At 36.9% G+C, this 26,854-nt stretch overlaps 2 protein-coding genes and 1 long non-coding RNA gene across 3 annotated transcripts in view; 2 read left to right on the top strand and 1 right to left on the bottom strand.

The window, feature by feature from the left end:
• Positions 1–1,131: 1,131 nt before the first annotated feature.
• Positions 1,132–26,854, bottom strand: part of LOC145111547 (non-specific lipid-transfer protein 1-like) — a 58,140-nt gene continuing 32,417 nt past the window's right edge. Inside the window, exon 2 of the mRNA XM_079047809.1 lies at positions 1,132–1,163. Within this exon, the coding sequence (XP_078903935.1) occupies positions 1,154–1,163 (10 nt within the window). The 3' untranslated portion in view covers positions 1,132–1,153. The remainder of the gene's footprint in view (positions 1,164–26,854) is intronic.
• LOC145115345 (chaperonin CPN60, mitochondrial-like) lies at positions 17,680–25,958 on the top strand. Its single transcript, XM_079051619.1, has 9 exons — positions 17,680–17,695; positions 17,811–17,839; positions 17,930–18,106; positions 18,284–18,361; positions 18,474–18,770; positions 24,277–24,376; positions 24,457–24,541; positions 25,547–25,826; positions 25,899–25,958. The coding sequence occupies exons 1-9, from the start codon at positions 17,680–17,682 to the stop codon at positions 25,956–25,958; spliced, it is 1,122 nt and encodes a 373-aa protein (XP_078907745.1).
• LOC145116724 (uncharacterized) lies at positions 24,961–26,652 on the top strand. The gene is made up of 6 exons (XR_013712279.1): positions 24,961–25,465; positions 25,547–25,826; positions 25,899–26,007; positions 26,141–26,183; positions 26,279–26,343; positions 26,427–26,652. It is a non-coding gene; the product is annotated as an uncharacterized LOC145116724 (long non-coding RNA).

Genomic DNA, 26,854 nt, shown 5'->3' with positions numbered 1-26,854 from the left:
TATTAAATGATTTATGTACTAGTGTAATTTAATTATAATAATAAAAAATGAAAAAGGTAATAGATTAGGGTATATTAGTCTTTTTACGACATTAGGGACGAATCGTGCAACTTTTTAAGATATGAGGGACGGTCCGAGTTAATTTTTTAAAGTAGGGACTAAACACGTTTTCTGGTATGTGCACGAGCGACGATTGGTGTAATTTACCATTTATTTGTATACTTTCATTATTATTAATATTACTTTTTATTCTTATAATTTCTCAATTACTTGTCATTTGTGGTATTGTACTAACAAATATACACTTTTAAACTTTATTTTTGTTCGTCTCTTCGATATATAATTGTTTGAATTAAAACTTTATTTTTATATTTTTGTATTCCACCTTATAAAGAAGTTCTCTGCACGAGGGGACTAAATATTAGTATTAATTAATACTTAAGAAAACTGAACTTCTTATTGTTATCCATGTTACATGAGTTATTACATAAATTATAAACTATTTCACTCAAACTTATTTCCTATCCTTCATTCGACCATCAATAACATATAGTTTTATTGAAGAATCGAATAAAATGACATACTGATCAATTGACATTCAATTAATTGAAATTTACAAATTTAGGATGCATGTTTTGTTCGATATTGAGTTCACTGCAACTCTTGAAAAAATAAACCATTTTAAATTCTTAAATATATGTTACATTAAACTTTGTAAAATTTAAATGCGTTATCAATTTTTTTTGATAGAATTATATTAAAAGCAAGATGTAAAAATTCATTTAAAAAATGTTGGGTGGATTAATTATAGATGCCCTTAGCAAAATATACCATGTATAGTAGGGTATTTCCTAGATGAGATAGTTGATTTTGTCTGCAATTAGTTAGAACTGTCACCAACAAAACAAATCTTTGCAAGTCATATATTCTGACAGAAAAAAACGAGATTTATTGAACGTAACAAACAAGAGCAAGCACCAAATACAACCAACGAAAAAAAAAAAGATACAAGACGCACACTTCCAGAGGATTAACATCCTGCGAGTACATGATAGCTAGCTATCTGGAGACGGACACGAGTACGCGATCATCGCGGCATCGCCAACCTTATTCAATGTTCTACTGGTGCTTGCATGCTCCTTTCGTTACCTCTTCATTGCACCCTGTAACCAATTTGGAATTAGAACTTGTAAAATCTTCTTCAACGACGAAATAAAGCAACACATTTGTATTACGATAACTAACAAACGTTTTTATGCATGCATAATTAAACGGTTCTAGTGCCTAGGGAAATATGTAAGATTTTATATATAGGTATGTGTTAAAGTTTATAATAAGATTCAAATTTACGTTGCGCAGTCAGTATCAGGGCTGATCTCGTAGGGAATGTAAACGCCGCATTTCATGGGGAGGCTACCAGCGGCATCAAGGTTGAGTCCGGGCAACATGTTCGCGGCTTGTTTCAGACACTTGCAAGCGGTCTGGCGGTCGGGGGTTGTTGCTGCAGCCTTGTTAAGATAGTTTACCCCACTGCAGCAAGAGGGTGACGCCGTACCTCCTCTGGTGAGGTAGCCGACGCACGGCGTTATGCTACTGACCACCATCTGGCAGGTCACCACCTCACCCTCCACGACGTTTGCCACCATGACGCAGAGGAGTAGCGCCAACGTCGCCTTTCCACCAATTGCCATTCTTTCTAGTATGTGTTTTTGGAGAGTGTATGAGTGTGTTGTGGGATGTCGAATATCATTGGGTTGGGGGTGTATTTATAGAGTCCGAAAGGTCGAACGATTATAATAAACAAAATATTTTTTATAAAAATGAAAATATTTTGAAATATAACGAATTATGTTTTATTTATTTTTTAAAAAAAAAGAAAGAACGAAGAAATGGAGAATGATGAAAATTTGGCAAATACCAAATAAGTTTTGATATAAATGTATCTTAATACTGATTCGATGATGCAAACATCACATAATGTCTTAATATGTACTTTCTTTTCAAAACAAATTTTAGAATTTTGAATCGTAATTATAATAAGAGTAAATTACATGAGTCGTATCTGGTCCAAGAGTTAAATTGTACTTTTAGTCTTTATTTTCAAAAATTAATTCGGACCGTCGCTCGTTGTATAATTTTTTTTCACTCGGACAGTACCTATATACAAAATGAATATTTTGCCCTTAATATACATATTTTTAATTATTTAATTATTTATTTATCTTTTTTTGGATTAAAAAATAAATAAAAATATATAACCAAATAACCCCACCACCAACCACACCCCAACCCACCCCTCCCTCTCCCTCCCTCCATCCCCTTCCCTTTCCCCCTTTTACGTCTACCTTCCCTGGAAACCAAGTTACCAACACCATCATCTCCACCGATGGAGCATCAACAATACCACGATACCCACCTGTAACCATCAGCAACAACACTAACACCGCCACAAGCTCCGTCGCCTATGCCACCACATTCGTCTTCACCATCTCTGCCTCTGCAATCCTCCCCAAGTTTCTACATTACCGTTAGGATCTGAACTCCAATAGGAGGTTAGGAGCAATGACAAGTGGTGTTCGAATGGGGGGCAGTCGGAAAACTCATCTAGAAAACTCCGAAGATTGTCTCACCAAACCTTAAATGGGTTGTAGCTTTGTGGATCTGCTCTTCACTCTGTCGATCTGTATGATGGAGATCGACTCTCTAATTCCTTTGGGTAGTGGTGCTGGAGAAATGCATCACACCCACCGACCACCAAAAATTAATCTCTTCATCTCACAAGTTTTGATGTTCGCCATCACCACAGTCTCCGCCAGAACTACTGAACGCCACCATTATCTCAAATATGTACCTCGATTTCTGGATCTGGAGGGGATAATGAAGCGTATTTCAACTTAGAGCCTCCACCGCCACCATGCCTTCAACTGGTAGATTGGTTGGAGAAGACGAATGAGAAGAAGCATATGGGTTCAGGTGGAGTTTTATTTTTCACTAATTCTCTTGTTCTACATTGATTTCCTTTTAGATGAGAAAAGAAAGAAATGGGAGACGACAGGTGGTTGTAAAGAGGAATAATGGTGGTGGCTGATCTGACGGGAATCTTTTTTCCGGCAGTGGTTTCTGGTGATGAACAAGGGGGAATAAAGTCTTTGAGACGAGAGATGAAGAAGAGGTATATGAGGGTGGGGGCTCATGTCTGGTAAACGATTTTAGGGACGAAACGTACAACTTTTAACAATATAAGGGACGATCCAAGTTAATTTTTGAAAATATGGACTAATTACGTAATTTGGCACTTGGACCATGGACGAATCCTTGAATTTTCTCTAACTATAAATAGATACACAAGCATTTATTAATTTACTAGACGAATTCCCGCGCGTTGCGCGGCGAAGATTAAAAGATATTGTTAAAATATTGAAAAATATATGTTTAAAATGGTTATGTTATTGACATTAACTTTGAGATAATATTTTTACCCTAAATTTTATATATATATATATATATATATATATATATATATATATATATATATATATATATATATATAATCTCAATTATTTTGAACAATAATATTCATTGACATCAACCCAAATTCCTCATTAATAGAATTAAATATAATTATGTATTTAGTATTATTTTTAACAATTATTATTATTGATTAATTATATTTTTACTTATGAGATCATTTTCTAATTCAATAATGATGTTCATTTAAAATACAATTTATTTATAGCTAAATGTAATTTATAATTTGATGTTATTATCATTTAAAATTGTTATTCATTAATTTTAAACCACTTATTATTAATAATAAGTTAAAGAAGACTTTTAAGAAACACTTAATATTATTATTAAAATGTGAAACATACACTAAATAATAAAGTGATAAGATAGACAATTTTCATTTCAAAAGAGACTTGCATGGATAATATGACATATCCATGTAATTTGATTTTATTATTTATAATTATTGCTTATTGATTTTAAAACCACTTGTTATTATTTAATAAGTGAAAGAAACTTTTAAAAAGCACTTATTATTATAATTAAAATGTTAAACATATACTAAAATATAAAGTGATAAGATTGACAATTTGCATTTTAAAAAAGGCTTACATGGATAATATGACATATCCACGATTTTTAATTAATTATTGTTTTGAAGCAACATGAACATACAAACATGTATACAATAGTTAATTAACTATTATATATATCACCTTCCATAACATATGATTGATAACATGAATGTAATCTAATTTACATTAAAATTTCAACCACAACATACAATTATATTCTTAAAAGAATACTTAAATCAAGAAAATATAAAAAAGAATTAGTATATAACAAACTTACAAATAAAAAACTTCAACATAATAACATGGCTCGAAAAACTGTTCAAAGCCCTCAAACCAACACAAAAAAATTTAAACTTGTTTTCTTTGTGACTTTTGTATGTGATTTGTATTTGTGTGTCTACTAAAAAAGATTGACCTTTTTATAGTATAGTATCCATTAATTGTTTATTAAATATATTATATAAGTTATAAAACTTTTGAATTGTTAATCATTATTAAGAGACTTTTGAGTGGTATTCATTAAAATAGGAGGTTTCAAATGCATGAGGTGTTTGCAAATTTTTATAGGGGTTTCAAATGCATGGGGTTCAAGGAAAAATGTTAGCTTTATAAGTATGTATGATTTAACCTAATTAACTTTAGTTCTTTTGTGTTTTTTTTGGTTGTGTTGTAATTGATACTCTTGTATATTGCTAGTCATCCGTTGACATTATTTTTAATTTTCCTTGTTCTATAAAAAAAATAGAAAATTTTGATAAAGTTTTAATATTTTATGTCAATTTATGGTTTAATCCAAAATTAAATTTTGTTTACAAGAAAGTCAGTATATCGGCTAAAACTCCAGAATAAATTTTTTTGGCCGGTTACACAGATTTAGCCATTATCCTGTTTTTTTCATTAATTTGGTTAAAATATTACGATTTTTTTTGAAGATTACGTTATTTTTAACCAATAACTCAAATATTAAGATTTTTTTTTATTAAGATTGTGCTATTTTTTGCATTCCTAAAAATTTGCAACAAGTATATTTTTTTGTTTATAATATAAAAAATGTGTTTTATTTATAAATTAAAATGGATAGAAAACTATAGATGAGTTTAAACTTCAAATTCTAGTTTTATGTGGTATTTCGAACACTAATATGTATTTGATTTGAACTCTAGTATTCCTTTTAACAATTTTCCAAGTCAATGTGATTGTTAATGTAGTTATTCTTCCTCAAATGATGGTTACATTACACGATCCTCGTCTTTTTTTTTCAAATGGTTTTTATAAATATGCTTTTAGAATTTTTAAAATTTTAAATCAAGCTCACGATCATCAACATAAATTTGATAAATATTTTTTGAATTGTCCCTTAAAGAATCTCTAAACTATCCAATAGATCTTTAAAAATCACCTAAAATTGTCATGTTGAGCTTGAGTTAGTTGTGACTCATTTGTAACATTATTTCAATTATTGAGTTTTAAAAAGATAAAATAACAAGATTATGTTTATAAATGATTTATTAATAAGAATATATATTAGTTTAAAGAAGGTAATCTTCAGAAAAATCATAATATTTTGGTTATTGGTTAAAAAATAACATATTATTTAGACAAGTCCTACTATTTTGACCGAATTAACAAAAAAAGACGGAATACCGGCAAAATCTACGAAACCGGCAAAAAAGGAATATTCCAAAGTTTTAACCGGTATTCTTTTTTTTTTTTTTTTTTTTTTGGAAACAAAACTTAATTTGAGATTAAACTAAATTTGTCTGTACAAGCAAACGAATATCATACAATTCGAAAATCACGATCAGGTACCCTCTTATTTATCATTTTTAATACTTATTTTCAAATATTATTATTGTGTTGAAAGTTATTATTATTATTATTATTATTATTATTATTATTATTATTATAAAATTATTTCTGAGGTACCTTAGTGAACAGTACTCTGTTCCTATTGGACCGCTTCTATTTTATTTTATTTTTTTCGTTTCTTTTCTTAACCTGGTTCGATTACAAAGATCACCGCTTCCACCGTTCTTCCAGAAGCCTCTCCGACTATCCACCGCTTCTCTTATAGCTTTTGATTAAATCCTAATTCCTTCCCAAATCTGTTCTTGTTATCTTCCCCGTCTCACCCATGCTACTCCAAACCACAATCGATTTATCCACTTTACTTCGAGAGGGAAGCAATAAGAACCAAGAACGCATTCAGGTGCTGCTGGTGTTGGTGGTGCGACGCCGTTTGTTGTCGGTGGCGGTGGGTGAATTTCCGTGTTGGTTTGTGATGTTGGTTATTGTTGTCACCGTCCCTGGAAATAAGGCACGATTGCTTACTCCTCTTGAAGTATCGACTGTGTTCTTCTGTTTTGTTGAAGGTACGATTTTTGATTCTGAATCGATTGTTTCGATTGTTGGTTGTGGATTTCCGATTCCATCCATCGATTCCAATTTCTTCCAATCGTGAATGGGTTGAACGCTTGTAGGCTTTTTAGTGAAGGGTAGCACAAGAGAATCAACGAATGTTAGCGTTGTGGATGGCGACAGTGTGGCGAGGTTGACTTGCCGACAACATCGATTGTTGGAGATGGTGCGATCGGCGACCGGAGCAATCAACAAGCGGCGGTGTTATTTGGAGTAAGGAATGGAAGGGTTACCTCGACAACCTCTAAAAAAATGTGCAACCCATGGTTTAGGGGTTTATCATTTCGACAATGAGCATAGAATTGCAGCAATCGAATGCAATTGTACCGACCAACACCACTTGCCATATTACCAAATTGTAAGTCTTTCGCCTTCTTCAGTCAATCGCTTAATGAACCTAAACAATGGACCCTACTCAAATTGAACTGTTGAGGAAAATAACCCTCGAGAATGTGTAACGCCTGGTTCTTGGTATGCATTTAATTTATAAATTTATTCATGTTTACAGAGCAACTCGACGAGTTGGAAGCCCCCAACTCGTCGAGTAGAGATTATCAGGACCGCGTGATTTAAGTAACCTACTCGACGAGTTGAGAGGCATCAACTAGACGAGTAGACTGGCTGGGATGAAACCCTAATTTCCAGGGTTTTGCACCCTATTTAAAGGACTTAATCTTTCCTCACCAGCCCTCATCAGCCTCCCTAAAACCCTAAATCGTATTGTGAGCTCCTTGTTGAGAAACTAGAGGTTTTGAGTGGATTTTTGTGTGTTCTTGTGCTTGGTGAAGGACTTGGAAGAACTAGAAGGTCATTGAGCTTGAGGAGAAGCACTAGATCTGGGATCTCCTTTATCTTTGGCAACTTTCTGAGGTAAAAAGTCTCAAACTTGATATTAATAGCTTAGATCTATATTAGTGTTGTTTTATGGATCTTTTTGGACCCCATTGTTGGAGCATGATAATCTTCATAGTCCTGATGCTAAGAACTCCCATTCTTAGTGTTATGTGGTCCATAGATTCATAAAAAGGGTCCTAAACCCGTCCTTGTCCAAGAAAAGACCATGTCCATAGAAATAGGTTGCTTTATCTCGAGATTGGGTCCATTTGAGGCATGCAAATCCATCAAGTTGTCGACTTTACAAAAATATACCATGGGAATAATGTAGATCTATATTCTGGAACCTTAGATCTGAGGAAAGGGTTGAATAGACTAGAAATACGAGGAAATCGACGAGTTCACAGAGGAACTCGACGAGTTGGGTCGAACATTCCCGATTCTGTTGAAGGAACTCGGCGAGTCCACAAGGGAACTCGACGAGTTGGAGGAAAACTCGACGAGTTAGATCGCGATTTCATGATTCTGTGATTCATGAGAACTCGACGAGTTGAAGGGTGAACTCGACGAGTTGAGTCAACTCGGAGCGTTGACTTTGACTTTGATTTGAATTTGACTTGACCAGAGTCGACCTTTAAGGGTTTTGAGTGTGGAATGGTATCTAAGGGGTTGTTTTGGTTCAGGGAGTGAGTGGAGCTGATTCCGGGCAGAGACGTTTCAGCTATCATCAGACAATGAGGTGAGTTTCCTCTTGGTTTGAACGGGTCGAAGGCACCAAGGCCGGCCCATATATGTTATGTGTATTGATTAGTAGCTGAGTTTGGGTGAGGCTCGTATCTCATAGATAGCGGAGTGTGGGCGAGGCCCGTATCTCATAGCATTATTTGAGTATGGATATAGATCTGATTGATAGATTTGGTTAAACTTGTTGTCTTTGTGATACTTGTATGTGTGCTTAGTAGCTAAGTGTGGGAGTGGCTCGTATCTCAAAGATACGATGAACCACAAGAGCCTGAGGTATCTGATGGACCAGCCAAATCTGAACATGAGACAACGTCGGTGGTTAGATGTGGTGAAGGACTACGATTGTGAGATCATCTACCACGCAGGGAAGGCCAATGTAGTGGCCGATGCGCTCAGCCGTAAGGCGGTTGCAGCTCCGAGACGAGATATATGCTTGAGGATGATAATGATTACTCCGTTGTTGGAGCGAATCTAGGAGGCACAGGTCAAGGGTATGAAGGAAGAGAGCCGGAAGTGTGAACGGATCGTAGGCCAGGTGGCCTCATTTGATTACGACAGTCGCGGTTTGTTGACCCTGCATCGGAGGGTCTGGGTTCCTTACTGGGGCGGTGTACGCCAGGTTCCGATGGATGCGGCTGACAAGTCGAGATTCTCCATCCATCCCGGGGCGAAGAAGATGTATAGAGATCTTTGCCCTGATTATTGGTGGCCCTGCATGAAGCGGGACATAACATGGTATGTGGAGCGGTGCTTGACTTGCAGGAAAGTTAAGGCTGAACACCAGCGACCTCACGACAAGATGCAACCGTTGGATATTCCCGTGTGGAAAATGGGAAGATATTACTATGGATTTCATCATGAAGCTTCCCAAGACCGCACAAGGAGTGGATTCGATTTGGGTCATCGTGGATCAGTTGACCAAGAGTGCTCATTTCATCCCAATCCAAGAGAGCATATCGGCTGAGAAGCTAGCCGTGTTAGGACATAAATTTGTGGTTTATACTTTGCTTTTCAAGGCTTTTATAGTTCTCGGTTTTGGACCGAAATCTCTATGATCTCGGTGGTGTTTGGACCGAAATCACCATGTGATTTCCGTTGGGTTATTGGGTTGGGCCTTTGTAACTAGGTATTAGGTATAAAATGTTTGTTATCAGCCTATTCTAGGTGGAGGGTGTTTTTTCGAGAACTGAGAGAAAAAGAGAGAACCGAGAGAGTAATTGTGAATCTTATGTACTATACTATTATCAATATAGTGTGCATTTAAGATTCATCATTGTGTTCTTATTTCATATTTACAATTTGTGGCATTCGCTTGATTGAGATTCCGCACCAATTATAGTGATATTGATTGATACATTCAGATCGGGTTTTACAACTAGTATCAGAGCAAGGTTTGGTATCAATCGAATTGGCAAGATTTTAACCGTTTCTTGGAATTTTTCTTGGTATTCTTGGTGTTTTTCAAGTTCTTTTTGACGTAATTATTGCCATTGTTCTTCGTGTTCGTCACTATTTTAGAGTTTTTGATCAAGATTGGTGGTGATAGATTGCAAATTTCGTGTTTTTGGCATATTTTGGGAGGTCTTCGGTCAAAATCTAAGAGTTCTCGGCGGCAGGCTCTCGTCCTCGGTTAGGGTTTGAAAGTTCTCGGCGGCAGTGAAGGTTCTCGGTTAGGTTAGCTTCGGAGTTCTCGGTTCCTGTCTCGGAGTTCTCGGCGGCAGCGAAGGTTATCGGTTAGGTCAACTTCGGAGTTCTCGGTTCCTGTCTCGGAGTTCTCGGCGGCAGCAAAGGTTCTCGGTTAGGTCAACTTCTCTTCTCGGTCAACGTCTTCGGTCAAACGTCTTCGGTCTACTCATTTGGCTTCACATTCTCGGTTAGCATCTCGGTTTTTGAGATTTCGGCTATCGTTCTCGGTCTAGAAGCCTCGTATTCGGTCAAGAATCTAAGTTCTCGGTCAAGTTTTATTTCAGACAAAAGGTTGACTTTCAAGGTTCTCGGTCAACAGAGTGTTGACCATTGGTGTTTTCGGTTAGAGAAGCATTTATTCCCTTGGTTTTCGGTCAAAATCCATTTACTTAATCAAACTCCTTTCGTTGGTAAATAATGAGTTCCTACAACAATCACAAGAAGGTAAGTGAAACCCCATGCTCTCAGTCCTGTGAAGATAAATTAAATAAATACCGTGAGCAAAATGAGTTATTAATTAGGGAAATTGAGGATCTTAAATATGAAGGGTATACTCTCAGAAAGGCCCAAAAACCCTTAAAAGAAAAATTAGAAGCCCAAACCAAAGATCTAAAAAGAATTAAGGAATAATACAACACTAAATATGAACATTATGATTATGCTAAAGAAAAGATTGCCAGTCTAACTGCCGAGCTTGACACATTGAAAATTAAGTTTGAAAATACAGATTTTCATTTTAAAAAATTTGATGTGTCGAGTAAGAAAGTTGAGACAATGATTGAAAAGAAACTTAGATGGCAAGAAAAAAAGAATGTAGGTCTAGGGTATGATAGTGTTCCTCATCCATTTAATGATAACTACACTTTTACTCCTATGACTGAGGAAGAAAAGGCAAGGGAAGCACACCTACAGTATGGCAAACTTACTGTAGTTGAGACAATAAATAATGATAGTGTGAACAATTCTAATGTTTCTACCTCATGTGCAGATAAGGCCACAGTGCAAGATGGGAATGAGCAGAACAAAAATAATTTTAGTTTGTTGCAAATGATTAAAAAACGTGTGATGATGATACTCCCACTGTTGAAAAATTCAAGCCACAAAAATCCGTTAAACAGTCTAATAAATGTTCATGTGCTTGTGCTTGTGGGAGTTGCTCGAAACAAACTTCATTTGGACAAGGACCAAGTCACAATCTTCTTTATTTGAAAAGACAGACTTGTTTTAACTGTGGGACTCCTGGTCACATTGCTAGAAATTGCCCACATCGTTCATTTGTTCCCTACTATGAACAAGGTTGGTTGAACGTGACAAAGAAGAGATCTTCCAAAAGAAATCCTTCGAGGTCACGTTCACGCAATGGTGATTGGAATGCTAAAAGAGCCAAGGATTAGATTCCCAAGGACAAGAAGGGTATGTCGGACAATAAACCTAATTCAAGAGATGGTTCAGCCAAACCGAAATCGATGAGGTCGAATTCATCTCAAGGGTCGTCCTCTAGCTCACACTCACAATAAAAGCCTAAATCAAAAGGTAGTTATGTCCCAAAGGCAAGTGAGAAAGGTCCCATTCGGTCCAACAAGAAAGTACCCAAACCTAATTACCAATGGGTTCCCAAAGGTCATATTTCAAAATCGTCCAAAAGTCCTGTAACTTCTTTATGTTCCTTATCTGATAAACAGGATATGTCATGGGAAAGAGTATCTTATGTACATAGTAATGGTAAACTCAGTTTCAAAATGGACTGGGTTCCAAAAACCATCTAGTCCCGCACTATGTGTCGGAGCAGCTATGAAGGAATATCATCAGACTTCGGTATGTTGATAATGGCTGTTCCAGGTACATGACAGGAGACATCTCTCATCTGCTTGACATTTAGAATTTTAATTGAGGATGTGTGTCCTTTGCGGGAAGGAAGAAAGAAAAGATCACAAATGGGGATCGTATTTAACGGCATGATGAGTTTTGAATATGTTAACTTCGTTCCGGAATTGAAAAATAGCTGAGGCTGAATACGTTGCTGTGTCTGCGTGCTGTTCTCGGGTCATCTGGATGCAACTTCAATTGCTGAATTACAGTTTGAATTTTCTCGATACTCCTGAGTTTTCATAAAATGATTCGTTTTGAAGACAGACATAAATTTTTGTATTTTATTTTTTGTTTTTGTTAAATTTGTTCATATTTTTCCTCTATGCACAAATTTAGGGGAGAATTAAAACCAAACAAAAAAAAAATCCAAAATCCAAAAAAATAAAATTTATTGCTTTTGAGCGTATTTTTAATTTCATTTTATTTCTTAGTTATTTTTATTGTGTGCTAAGTTTATTTTATTTTTAATTTTTTATCTCAAAAAATTTCATTTGTCTTAAAATGCGAATTCAAAAGAAGAAGAGACTCAAGGAGACTGTGTCGGACTTTTCTGTACAAGAAGAAATCTTGTAAGGAATTGACGGAATTACACTTTACACTACTTTCACAAGGAATTGAAGGCATTAAACCGTACAATGTGTCAGTCAGACAGTTTCTCTCTAAAGAACTATCGTATTCACGAAATTAAAGGCATGGAACTGTACAAACTGTCAGTTAGGCAGTATCTTTCTAAGAATCGTCGTATTTAAGGAATTGGAAGCCTAAAACTGTACAGATTGTCAAATTGGTCTTGTCAGTTATCTTTACCTAAGAACTGTCATGGCACCAGGGTGATTCACCCAAACGGGAAATAGATATCGCCGAACATCCCGCCCAGGGTCTTGAAATTCTCTTTGTCATGCAAAACTTCACAGACTCAAATGTATTTTCGGATACACTCTTCGCAGGTAAGGAATTAACGATTATTGACACTAGGGCGATGCACCTCGCAAGGCACAATTATCGCTGAATGTCTTGTCAAAGGGCCTTGAACTCGTGTCATGCTAAACTGTGGAAATATGTCTTCAGATAATTTGTCACAGGATGGTTTTGTGAGTTATTCCTAATTAACTCTCACTGGCACTAGAATGGTACACTCAACTGAGATTCAGAAACCATTAAACGTCTCGCCAAGGGCCAAGTTAACTTGTTAACTTGAAAAACTGTATTGAGATCTTTGATCAAGGATATGCAGGGGCTAACATCAAAAATAGCCACGAGTAGTTCTCCGATACTCAACAAATCGCAGTGCGTTCCTCCGTGTTCACACAGATACTGCGAGTAGTCTCCATCTGAGCCAAGGCTGGGTCCTTGAACAATTGTGGTGAGAAGGGTCTTTATGACTCTGTGATCCACATGGACTTTTTTAGTCATGGTTACTTTTAAGCCGCAACTATGATCGACAAAGAATATTCATTCGAAGGAACAAGAAGTGAAGATTACCTTTCAACACACAATCTGTCAACCCCAGAAGCAAGGTGAAGCTGTTTTTGAAGTTATGTGACGAATTGCATTGAAGCCTCCTCAATCAATTTGATGCTATCTATGAACTTGCTTAAGTGATCCAGAAGAACCGGTCTCTCTGTTATTATCTCTGAAGTTTCTCAAAGCTGAAAGTGCTGATTTACAAGAAGCCTTTATACCCAATGTGCGTTCAAAGTCAAGTCGTGAAGAGATCGAGGAAAGAGTTGAAAGTCAAGATCAAGGAAGACAGAAAAGAAAAGAAAGCTATAAACCAAGGGGGAGATTGTTATGAAATAAATTTGTGGTTTATACTTTGCTTTTCAAGGCTTTTATAGTTCTCGGTTTTGGACCGAAATCTCTATGATATCGGTGGTCTTTGGACCGAAATCACCATGTGATTTCGGTTGCGTTATTAGGCTGGGCCTTTGTAACTAGGTATTAGGTATAAAATGTTTGTTATCAGCCTATTCTAGGTGGTGGTTGTTTTTCGAGAATTGTGAGACAAAGAGAGAACTCAGAGATTAATTGTGGATCTTATGTACTAGACTATTATCAATATAGTGTGCATTGAAGATTCATCACTGTGTTCTTATTTCATATCTATGATTTGTGTCATTCACTTGATTGGGATTCCGCACCAATTATAGTGATTTCTATTGATACATTCTGATCGGGTTTTACAAGCCGAGATCTACGTTCGCGAGGTAGTGGCATGTCACGGTGTGCCGGTGTCGGTGGTGTCTGACCGAGATATTCGCTTCACTTCCAGGTTTTGGAAGCGGTTTCACGACGAGATGGGTACTCGTCTTCACTTCAGCACAACTTTTCACCCACAGACTGATGGGCAGAGTGAGAGGACGATCCAGACTCTCGAGGATATGCTGCACGCATGTGTATTGGATTTCGGCAGTAGTTGGGATACGTATCTTCCGTTAGCGGAATTTTCGTATAACAATAATTATCACGCCAACATAGACCGACCTCCATTTGAGATGCTGATGCAGCGCAAAAAAACAACACAAAGATAACCAAGAATGAACCTGTTGATTCTAAAAGAATATCCAAGACAATCTCTTCAAAACCACGTTGATTCTACGAATACCGTGGGATTGGCTTCAAAATCTGGGTTAACACACATAATTTGGGAGAAAATCGAAAGTTCATAAAATTGATGACCGACCATCCAAATTACATCAAAAACAGTTAAATAAGAAGCAGAAATTAAAATGAAACCCTAAAAGTCCATGGGCCAAATACAAACCCAAAAACAAAACCCAAAAATTAAGGAAAAATAACAAAATTGTTCATAACTCCATTTAGAAAGCGATTTCTGGACTCAAAAATGGGTAAGTCCCCTTCGGGTACTTATCTAGACGTGCTCCTTGCTCCAAGCTTCGATTTGACTGGTCGTAGGCCCGAAACGGAGATTCGTAGCCAAAGTTATGGCCATTTCCGTGAAGCCCCTTTAGTCACACGATCGTGGGCCTCTAGGAACGCAAGGGCCCGATCCTCCACACTAGGGCCCGCATCAGATGCTCTACGGGAGGAAGTGTAGGACCCCAATCTGTTGGGGCGAGGTCGGTCAGAGAGTTATGGGGAGTACTGAGGTGGTACTAAAGACCACAGAGAAGATCCAGCAGGTCAGGAGCAGGCTCCAGACTGCTCAGAGTCGACAGAAAAGCTATACCGACAAGCGCCGTTCAGACCTAGAGATTCAGGTAGGGGATATGGTCCTCTTGAAGGTGTCACCTTAGAAAGGTGTCATCCGGTTCAGGAAGCAGGGCAAGTTGGACCCCAGGTATATCGGTCCTTTTAGAGTTTCAGATCGGGTGGTCTGTGTGGCCTATCGTTTGGATCTTCCAGCAGAACTCATCCAGATCCACAACACTTTTCATGTCTCCCAGCTGCGGAAGTGCTTGGTGGATGACTCCGCAGTTGTGCCTTTAGAGGATATCCAGGTGGATGACAGCCTTAACTACATTGAGAGGCCAGTGGCGATTCCGGATCGCAAGACGGAAACCTTGAGGAACAAGGTTGTACAGTTAGTGAAGGTGCAGTGGATGCACCGCAAGGGGTCAGTGTGGACTTCGGAGCCCGATGAGGAGATGAGAGAGCATTATCTAGAGTTATTCGAGACAACATACTTCGAGGACAAAGTCTGAGACAAGTAGGGGAGAATTGTAACGCCTGGTTCCTGGTATGCATTTAATTTATAAATTTATTCATGTTTACAGAGCAACTCGACGAGTTGGAAGCCCCAAACTCGTCGAGTAGAGATTATCAGGACCGCGTGATTTAAGTAACCTACTCGATGAGTTGAGAGGCCTCAACTAGACGAGTAGACCGGCTGGGATGAAACCCTAATTTCCAGGGTTTTGCACCCTATTTAGAGGAATTAATCTTTCCTTACCAGCCCTCGTCAGCCTCCCTAAAACCCTAAATCGTATCGTGAGATCCTTGTTGAGAAACTAGAGGTTTTGAGTGGATTTTTGTGTGTTCTTGTGCTTGGTGAAGGACTTGGAAGAACTAGAAGGTCATTGAGCTTGAGGAGAAGCACTAGATCTGGGATCTCATTCATCTTTGGCAACTTTATGAGGTAAAAAGTCTCAAACTTGATGATTAATAGCTTAGATCTATATTAGTGTTGTTTTATGGATCTTTTTGGACCCATTGTTGGAGCATGATAATCTTCATAGTCCTGATGCTAAGAACTCCCATTCTTAGTGTTATTTGGTCCTTAAATTCATAAAAAAGGTCCTAAACCCGTCCTTGTCCAAGAAAAGACCATGTCCATAGAAGTAGGTTGTTATATCTCGAGATTGGGTCCATTTGAGGCATGTAAAGCCATCAAGTTGTCGACTTTACAAAAATATACCATGGGAATACTGTAGATTTATATTCTGGAACCTTAGATCTGAGGAAAGGGCTGAATAGACTAGAAATGCGAGGAACTCGACGAGTTGGGTCGAACATTCCCGATTCTGTTGAAGGAACTCGGCGAGTCCACAAGGGAACTCGACGATTTGTACTGGGAAAGTCTTGTTTCTGTTGAGAATGAGAAACTCGGCGAGTTGGAGGAAAACTCGACGAGTTAGATCGCGATTTCACGATTTTGTGATTCATGAGAACTCGACGAGTTGAGTCAACTCGGAGCATTGACTTTGAATTTGATTTGACTTTGACTTGACCAGAGTTGACCTTTAAGGGTTATGAGTGTGGAATGGTATCTAAGGGGTTGTTTTGGTTCAGGGAGTGAGTGGAGCTGATTCCGGGCAAAGACGTTTCAGCTATCATCCGACAGTTAGGTGAGTTTCCTCCCTGTTTGAACGGGTCAAAGGCACCAAGGTCAGCCCGTATATGTTATGTGTATTGATTTGTAGCTGAGTGTGGGCGAGGCCCGTATCTCATAGATAGCGGAGTGTGGGCGAGGCCCGTATCTCATAGCATTATTTGAGTATAGATATAGAACTGATTGATAGATGTGGTTATACTTGTTGTCTGTGTGATACTTGTATGTGTGCTTAGTAGCCGAGTGTGCGCGAGGCCCATATCTCAAAGATAGCTGAGTGTGGGCGAGGCCCGTATCTCCTTGAGTGTGGGCGGGGCCCATATCTCCTAGTAGTATGATTATGTGTATGGTATGTGGTAGTTTGGGGGACATTCAATAAGCTTCGTGCTTACAGTTTCAGTTTTGGTTTCAGGTACTTCCGGTAGCAAAGGGAAGAGCTCGAGATGACTGCATTGCACACACCATGATGTTTAGCCTGGGATGTTTACTTTGATGTTTTGATATGATACTCTGATTTGATACTACGACTTATGTTTTTGAGATGGAATGATTTTGATAACTATGGTTTATTTAATAAATAAAAATGAAATTTTTGGTCATGATTTTTGGGATGTTATAGAATGTTTGTATGGGCGCCAAAGAAAATTTCTCCAAGGACCCCCGCGACACATATGTACGATTCTCTCTCCCTCTCTCAGCTGTTTTATGAATCGATGATATAGGAACTTGGGGAAACTGATTGGATTTACCGGGACAAAAAGACTTAACAATTCCTCATTTGTGCTGTACACTTAAAAAAAATCCATGTTTGTACCTTACAACTACATTGAATCAATGAACCATATGAGTTTCTAAAGCAATTCACATTGGGTTTTTATTTTGTTTTTGTCATTTAAGTGTGCTGTATAAACTATAAACAAAGAATGTTTCTTTTATGGTCTGAATGAACAAACCGAATATGAAAGATGACCGTTTATCCTTCTGTGTAGAGCTGATGCTGAATAACTGTCAAGTGTTTATTTGAGAATCATTATTCATTGAAAAGTTTATAAAAGCTAAAAAATGAACTTCCTATATAATAATATGCAACAATACTTTGTTCTTCTTGAGAGAAATTTGTCTTTGTCAAAATAAGTCAAAAATTAGGACCAAGAGATGAGAAATGACACTGTTATGTTATTACAGAGTTTAACAAAATGAAAATGGGGTCATGTTCTGGTGAACTTATGCCAATATTCAACTGTAAAGGAATCAATGGAGATGCTTGAAGGTACTCTTGCTGTTTCTCTCAGGAGTCTTAATTATGTTTTTTTGGATCTTTAATTTTACATTAAAACAATCGGATAACATAAATTTGTTTCACACTGAATAAACAAAAAATTTAGACGCTGTGTCACATGGGAGAAGCACAACCGTAAGTTCAATTTTTGTTCATTTGTCATCGATACAATATTCTGTTAGTTGTATTTCGACCTATTTTTGTATATTTATGTAATTGTTTCAGCCTACATGTGTTCTAATTCATATCATTATCCTCAAAATTGGATATATTTTTCTTTCATTAGCTATTTACTTGCATCATAGGATGAATTTCAACTTTCAGGTGGATATGGAGTCGATTATGCTATTTCCTCTGTTGAAACTGATAATCGGTCAACCTGGAATACATGCTCATGTACAGGTAAGGTCTCTAATCTCTAAAAATACAGATCCTACTTCCCTCTATAATCTCTATTTAGTTTTGGAATATTATTAAAAGGATGGTTCTTAGTAAGAAATCAAAAACTTAAGAATCGATGACTAAATTTTAATTTCTGGGTTTTGTTTATAACTAAATAAATGATGATTCTTGATTCAGGTCACTGTGTCCAAAGATGACACAGTTGTTCTTGATGGTGCTGATGATAAGAAATCTATACAAGAGAGATGTGAACAGGTGCCCTTCATTAACGTTTTCCTTCAAACTGTTCATGTTCATATCTTTGCAAAATAATATTTTCAAATGGATCAAATCCCAATTTTATAACATGATTCTTTTTGTTGTACAGAGAAGGTCATCAATCACGTCTACCACATCTGATTATGATAATGAAAAGTTTCAAGAAAGGCTACCCAAGCTTTCTGGTGGTATTGTTGCTCTAAAGGTTTGTCAGTTTTACATCTTTCATCCAAAAAAAAATTTATTTTTATCTTTTTTCATGTTTAAAATAATGAAAAATTTGTTATCATCTTCAAGACCGGAGGAGCTAGCGACAGTGAATTATACATCTAAAGAGTTGGAAAAACTACCAACAACCAACTTTGATCAGAAAATAAGCGTTGAGATAATTAAAAATGCACTAAAGGTGTGGAAAAGTTGCCTCCAAAATTAGCAAGTGGCAAATAGTTCAGGGGTTATTTCAGTAACTTATCATTTACTATTCATAGTTTAACTATGAATAGTAATATATATGTGAATTGAATGAAGAATTGGACGGTGTATATATGTGGTCAAAGTAAGGCGCCTAAAAATAATTGTCCGCCTACAATTTGGACGGCTTTTCTTCTTTCCTTTCATATTATATTGCTTTTGGCTATAAATAGCCTAAGCCATGAACCAGAAAAAAGAACACAACCAAAAATTATCCAAGTATATATAGAAAAGTATTACATATATATACTGATACACCACCATGTATTTTAGCTCTCCCACTCTATTTTGTAATCTCTTTCATAATCCCTGTAAACACTGCAAATTATAGTGAATTGTTTCTCGGCTTCCTCCGCCCGTGGTTTTTTCCCGATTTGGGTTTCCACGTAAATTCCTGTGTCTCTATTCTATTTATTTTATTCGTATTACGTTGTGATTATTACGCTTTGATAATTTTTGATCCCATTCCGCATTGAGCTAATATTATTTAAGTCAATTTGGATCCGTCATATTTTACAACAATTGGTATCAGAGCATCCAGGTTGTGATATTAGCTCGTTGGGATCATTTTATCAAGTAATTAATCATGTCTTCGGTAAAATACGATATTCCACTACTGGATCGTAACACCCGATTTCCGTTGTGGCAAGTAAAGATGAGAGACATTCTCATTCAGATGGATTTACACAAGGCGCTCTTGGGTTTCAATAAGATGCCCGATACATGGATCGAAGAAGAAAAGGGGATGAAAGATCTGAAGGCTTTATCCCAAATTCGTATGCACTTGTCAAACGATGTTTTGCAAGATGTTCTAAAAGAAACGTCAGCGGCTTCTTTATGGCTAAAGTTGGAGCAACTGTTGATGACCAAGAGCTTACCAAACAAGTTGCATTTGAAGCAACGGTTGTTCAATCTCAAGATGATTGAAGGAGGCTCTTTAGCTGAACATATATCCACATTTAAAGAGTTAGTAAATAACTTAGAGAATATGGATGTTCAATATGAAGATGAAGACTTGGCTCTATTCTTACTATCGTCGTTGCCAGAATCCTATAGCCATTTTCGTGATACTATTATCTATAGCCGTGACACTCTAGTTTTAGATGAAGTCTATACAGCTTTGGATTCCAAAGAGAAGATGAAGCATATTACTGGTGGTGGTTCAAGTGATGCTAAAGCCGAAGGTTTGAATGCCAGAGGAAGAACAACAGAGAGAAGTAGAACTTCTCAATCTTCCAACAGAACCAGATCCAAGTCAAAAGGCAAACGAAAGTTTTGCAACTATTGTCACAAGAAGGGACATGTGCTTGAAGAATGCTTCAAGTTGAAGAACAAAGAAAAAGAGAAGACGGCAGCAAATGGTAAACAAGCTAGCACTTCGGGTGAAGCCGATCTAGCTGAGGTCGAAGGTATTGGAGAACTTTTGACAGTTTATTCAGATAAACTGGATTCCACTGGTGATTGGATACTCGACTCTGGTTGTACTTTTCATATGTGTCACAACAAAAGTTGGTTTTACACATTTGAAAAGGTTAACCAGGGCTATGTGTTGATGGGTAACAATACTACATGTCCAGTTCTTGGACATGGTTCAGTCAGGATCCGTATGTTTGACGGAGTTATTCGAACCATAGGGGATGTTAGATATGTTCCTGACCTCAGAAGAAACTTGTTATCTCTCAGTTCCTTTGACAAAAAGGGATACGAGTTTGCTGGTAAAGGTGGAGTTCTCAGGGTATTCAAAGACGGTTCCGACAAACTGAGAGTCGAACGAAAAACCTCAGATCTTTACTTTCTTGACGGGCAAACAATTTCGAGTGATGCTGATGTTGTATCAAAGTCTTTTTCTGATCCAGATCAGTCCCGTCTTTGGCACCTTCGACTCGGCCATATGAGTTTTCAAGGCATGTCAGAATTGAGTCGAAGAGGTTTACTTGGTCAACAAAAGATTGTTGATTTGGATTTCTGTGAAGACTGTGTATATGGCAAGGCAAAACGAGTAAGGTTTGCAAGTGGTATCCATACACCGAAAGGACCACTTGATTATGTTTACTCGGATTTGTGGGGACCGGCTCGAGTTGCTTCAAAAGGTGGAGCTATTATATGCTCACTATTATTGATGATTTCTCCAGGAAGGTGTGGTCTTTCTTCTTAAAACATAAAGGAGACGTTTTCTCTACCTTCAGAAATTGGAAAGTTCAGGTTGAAAAGCAATCAGGTCTAGTGGTAAAGTATCTTCGTACGGATAATGGACTTGAGTTTTGCTCAGAAGAGTTTAATGTCTATTGTCAAAAGGAAGACATTACTCGACATCGCACAGTAGTCCATTCACCTCAACAAAATGGTGTAGCTGAAAGGATGAATCGCACCATTATGGAGAAGGTCCGGTGTATGCTTTCTAATTCCAAATTGCCAAAGTCTTTTTGGGCGGAGGCTGCTTCGACTGCTTGCTATGTTATCAACCGATCACCGTCACGAGCAATCGAGAAGAAAACTCCGTTTGAGTTATGGTCCGGTAAACCTGCAAATTATTCAGATTTAAAACCATTCGGATGTCCAGCGTATGCACGAGTTGACAATGGGAAGCTAGAACCAAGAGCAATCAAATGCGTTTTTCTTGGGTACAATCAAGGTGTAAAGGGTTACAAGTTATGGAGCTTTGATTTGAAGAAAATTATCATCTCAAGAGATGTTACTTTTGATGAGTCTGCTATATTTCAACCAGTTGCTGACTCTTCTAAAAGAACAGATGCATCAGATGTATCATCCGAAGCAAATAAAGAGAATGCTCAAATGGAGGTGGAGCTTCCTACTTCACCTACCACTAATCAGAGTACAAATCAGCATCAAGATTCTTCTTCGTCGGATGAGCATGTTGTTGGTGAAGATTCAACACCTTCACAACCACAAGCTACTACTCCAAGCATTGCAAGAGATAGACCGAGAAGACAGATTATTCCTCCGAAGAGGTATGCTGAATCTGATTTGGTTGCCTATGCTTTTATTGTTGCTGATAATATTGAGTCTGCAACGGAGCCTGCAAATTATGACGAGGCTATCAAATCTGAAGACTCAAATGATTGGATGCTCGCTATGCAAAATGAGATGGAATCCTTGCAGTGAAACAATACTTGGAATTTAGTTCCTATTCCGAAAGGGAAGAGACCAGTTAAATGCAAGTGGGTCTACAAGCTCAAGGAACCTGTCAACCCAAATGATAAACCAAGATACAAAGCTCGGTTAGTAGCTAAAGGCTACAGTCAGATTCCTGGTATTGATTACACTGACATTTATTCCCCAATTGTCAAACATACTTCCATTCGTGTATTGTTGGGGTTGGTTGCTTCTAACGATTTTGAGTTAGAACAACTTGATGTCACTACAGCTTTCCTAAATGGTGAGCTTGAGGAAGAGATTTTTATGCAACAACCTGAAGGTTTTGTAGTTCCTGGAAAGGAGAACTACGTATGCAAGTTGAACAAATCTCTTTATGGCCTCAAGCAGTCTCCTAGACAATGGTACAAGAGGTTCGATTCTTTCATGACCAGTCACAAATTCAGCAGGTGCACCTATGATAGCTGCGTTTATTTCAAGAAAGGTGACAATGGTTCAAAGATCTACTTACTCTTGTACGTGGATGACATGTTGATTGCAGCAAAAGATATGAAGGAGATTCAGAAGTTAAAAGACCAGTTGAAAGCTGAATTTGAAATGAAGGACTTAGGAGCTGCCAAAAAGATTTTAGGTATGGAAATTATTCGTGACAGGAAGTCTAGGATCTTGCATCTTTCTCAGAAAAGTTATATTGAGAAAGTCCTAAGACGCTTCAGTATGCACGAAGCAAAGTCTGTCAACACACCTTTTGCAGCTCATTTCAAGCTATCATCCGCTTTGAGTCCTACTAATGAGACTGATATGGCTTACATGGCACGTGTTCCATACTCTAGCGCTGTTGGATCTTTGATGTATGCTATGATCTGCACGCGCCCTGATTTGGCTTATGCTGTTAGCATGGTTAGTAGATACATGGCGAACCCGGGGAAAGAACACTGGAAAGCAGTACAGTGGATTTTTCATTATTTACGCGGTACGTCTTCTATGTGTTTAAATTTTGGTAAATCTAACATTGGGGTGTTCGGATATGTTGATTCAGATTATGGCAAAGATTTGGATAAACGAAGATCAATTACAGGGTATGTGTTTACTCTAAATGGTTGTGCTGTTAGTTGGAAAGCCCAGTTACAGTCTACAGTTGCCCTGTCTTCTACCGAGGCAGAGTACATGGCGATTACAGAAGCAGTTAAGGAAGATATCTGGTTGAAGGGGTTATTTGGAGAACTCGATGATAGAATAAAGGTGACCACAGTTTTCTGTGACAACCAGAGTGCTATCTTCTTGAGTAAAGATCAAATGTTTCATGACCGAACAAAGCATATTGATATTCGTTATCATTTTGTGCGGGATATCATTGAAAAAGGTGATTGTGTTGTGGACAAGATTCATACAGATTATAATCCCGCTGATATGTTCACTAAAAGTCTTCCTATAGCCAAGTTCAAATTATGTTTGGACATGGTGGGTGTTTCTGATCGCAGTTGAGCCTGAAGGCTCGTAGGTGGAGGAAGTATTATTTATTTTTCGGAAACAATTTTTTTCTCTATATAAAATTTGCAGGTTCTTATGGAAGTTTTAGAGTTTGGTGAGCTATAGGTTTTGACTAATCGTAAAGCATGACTTGCTTAATTTTGATGTCAAGGTGGAGATTGTGGAAAAGTTGCCTCCAAAATTAGCAAGTGGCAAATAGTTCAGGGGTTATTTCAGTAACTTATCATTTACTATTCATAGTTTGACTATGAATAGTAATATATATGTGAATTGAATGAAGAATTGGACGGTGTATATATGTGGTCAAAGTAAGGCGCCTAAAAACAATTGTCCGCCTACAATTTGGACGGCTTTTCTTCTTTCCTTTCATATTATATTGCTTTTGGCTATAAATAGCCTAAGCCATGAACCAGAAAAAAGAACACAACCAAAAATTATCCAAGTATATATAGAAAAGTATTACATATATATACTGATACACCACCGTGTATTTTAGCTCTCCCACTCTATTTTGTAATCTCTTTCATAATCCCTGTAAACACTGCAAATTATAGTGAATTGTTTCTCGGCTTTCTCCGCCCGTGGTTTTTTCCCGATTTGGGTTTCCACGTAAATTCCTGTGTCTCTATTCTATTTATTTTATTCGTATTACGTTGTGATTATTACGCTTTGATAATTTTTGATCCCATTCCGCATTGAGCTAATATTATTTAAGTCAATTTGGATCCGTCATATTTTACAACAAAAGGTCACAAGTTTAATTGCAGATTTGAACATTTCACTTCGTATACAATATGAAGAAATTAACATTTTTTAATTAATTTGTTAAATCACAGATGTCAGTTCATACGATTGCATCTATTGCTGGGGTTGAGGGTTCTGCTGTTGTTGGGAAGCTTCTAGAGTTGGACAATCCGAATCTTGGGTATGATGCAGTCATGCAGCCAAAGGTATGTGTAAATGGGGATTGAGAATATATTTTTATTGAGACTTTTTTTTTTGTAAAATTTGTTGATTTGCAGGTGAATATGTGAATATGGTGAAGAATGGAATCATTGACACGTTGAAAGTCATAAAAACAGCCTTGGTTGATGCATCAAGGTTAGTTGTAAGTCATAAAAATAGGCTTATATATTAAGACTTCGTGGTATTTTCGTATCGATTTCCTGAAGCTGATGAGAACAAATGTGTAACCACTTTATATCTATTTGATAATGATTCTAATTGCTTAAGCCTTAATTTAAAAGTTGGGTTGAGAAAGTTCTGTTAAAGAAGAGATGTATTGATACTTCCTTTTTTTTGATTTGTTGTTACCCTTTGAAAGCAGAATCCGGTATCTTCAATATATACATTTCTTCATAAAGTCCAAGGGTTTTTTCTTCTATATATAATATACTCATTGTTTGTGCACTTTTCTTTTTCTCTTTTTTTTTATGCATATTACAACCTTTAATATCTCATTAGTTGTCCATGGGACAGTGGCAGAAAATGATGATCTTGAAAACGTATCCTTAAAAAATTATTGCTTTTTTTTTTTTTTAATTACTTTTATCCAATAAGAAAGTTTAGTTTCAAAATGTTTTCATGGTCTGACATATCATATAACAGGATAATCGCAATCCGTATGATGTTGGACATCACAACTAGCACAATCATTAAGAGGATCGTATCAAATCATGAAGCTTATCAGGTTCCCTTTCTTCCTTTTCCCTTTACTTAGTTTTATTCTGCATTCAAGTAAGTTCCTTTATATTCCTTTCCTTCCCCTTTGTTAATTGTGAAACTGATATCTTCTTAACATGACATTTTTAATCTTTATGTATGAAATATTTAATTTTTTAGTTTTAGTTGTGCTATTCGACAAATCTTGCTCAACAGGAACAATTTAGATTAGAAGAACAACAAAGGGAAATATTTTATCAGCAAGTTCTGTTAAGATATTTAGTAGAGATCTGAGTTCAACTTCAAAATGGAAACCAACCTTGATTGTTTTGGCTTGAGGTGATATGATTCGTGGCGCTTCAGGTATTAAAGGTGGTTTAACATTATTTATAATTGATTTTAATAAAAAAAATCAATTTGCTAATACTTTTTTTATTATTGTAGGATTAAAATCCTTCATTGTAATGTATCGTTATGCTTCAAAAAGAAGTTTCAGAAAGGTTATGAGATGTATCAGGTAAAGAAGAAGGATGAAGATGAAACTCCGGGTGAAGGGCCTGTGATGAGGTGGCAAACACGGGTTGTGTTTGTTCTAGATGGCGATTCGCGGTACCCGAAAAACAGAAAAGCAAAATTGGTTGTGAACATGACAAATGAAGCTGTTGGATTGATTGTAGATAGTTGTTTATCATTAAAAACACTCAAATTATTTGGGTGCACTCAGGTATGTATATTTTTTTTTAATTTTTATTGTGTAAATACATGACATAAAGCTAACGTGAGGTTCTTTTTGCAGATTACGAATGTGTTTTTGGATGGACAATCAAAACAAGCCAAGAATGCATTGGACAGCTGAACTTCATGAAGCATTCGTGGATACAGTTAACAAGCTGGGTAGAAGTGAAGTACGTTTTTTTTTTTTTTTTTTTTCTCCATTGCTTTATTTTTTGGTGCAAACTGTTATTATAATTAACTTATTTACATACTTCAAGGGAATGTGGTTCACTTAATTTACAATACGTTTGGTTTTGTGTGTAGAAATATCGGACAATTAGATACAAACCTGAACCTACATCAGAAGGTAAGCTAATTTTTCTTTTTGGATATTTTTTTTGGTTTTTTTTTTTTTTGGTCAGTTTGGCTGTGTGATTCATAAGACACTTACTTATCTGGAAGTTGTTGAATCGGATGATTGATGAAATAATCCCTGTTTATCATTCGGTTACATCAAATTTGATGAGGTAGGTTCATGCTGTTTGTTTTTCGTCCTTCCTTGTGCTGAATTCATGTACTTTATACTTTAATTATACTTTTATTATTATAGGAGGGATATGGTGTTAGTAGATTGCGCATCTCCAATAATACGATCAAATAATATGATCAAGACAAATTGTCCCATGTCAGAGTTGTGAGTTTTTTTTGTGAAAGGTGGACAACCTGGATCTTGGTGGTCATAGAGAAACTGATGTTATCCATACTCATGATTCGGAATGGGTTAATGTGATTAGAATTTAGAGAAGAATATAATTTAGAGTATTATGTTTTGTTAATTTGAGCTTGACCCTAAGAACATATTAATTAATAAGATGCGTTTAGGAATCAATGATCACAAGATGGGTAAGGGAAGAAAAGGTTATTTGGCAGTCTAATGATTTTATTGTATAATTTTCATTCAACACGATCATGTGACCAGTGCATGTATTCAATGTCATCACCAAGGATCACATGTTGGAAACAAGCTTCCTATGCAGG

This window comes from Lactuca virosa, chromosome 5 (genome assembly GCF_052849685.1).
Source record: "Lactuca virosa cultivar CGN04683 chromosome 5, Lactuca_virosa_CGN04683_v6, whole genome shotgun sequence".
Classification (NCBI taxonomy): Eukaryota; Viridiplantae; Streptophyta; class Magnoliopsida; order Asterales; family Asteraceae; genus Lactuca; species Lactuca virosa.
Note: the sequence above shows the minus strand (reverse complement) of the source record. Positions and strands in the feature narration are given on the sequence as shown.

Coding starts and splice junctions, on each gene's coding strand:
- LOC145115345 (XM_079051619.1), top strand. Junction 18,771..24,276: donor TAATTAAAAATGCACTAAAG/GTGTGGAAAAGT, acceptor GTTAAATCACAG/ATGTCAGTTCATACGATTGC. Junction 24,377..24,456: donor GAATCTTGGGTATGATGCAG/TCATGCAGCCAA, acceptor AAATTTGTTGAT/TTGCAGGTGAATATGTGAAT.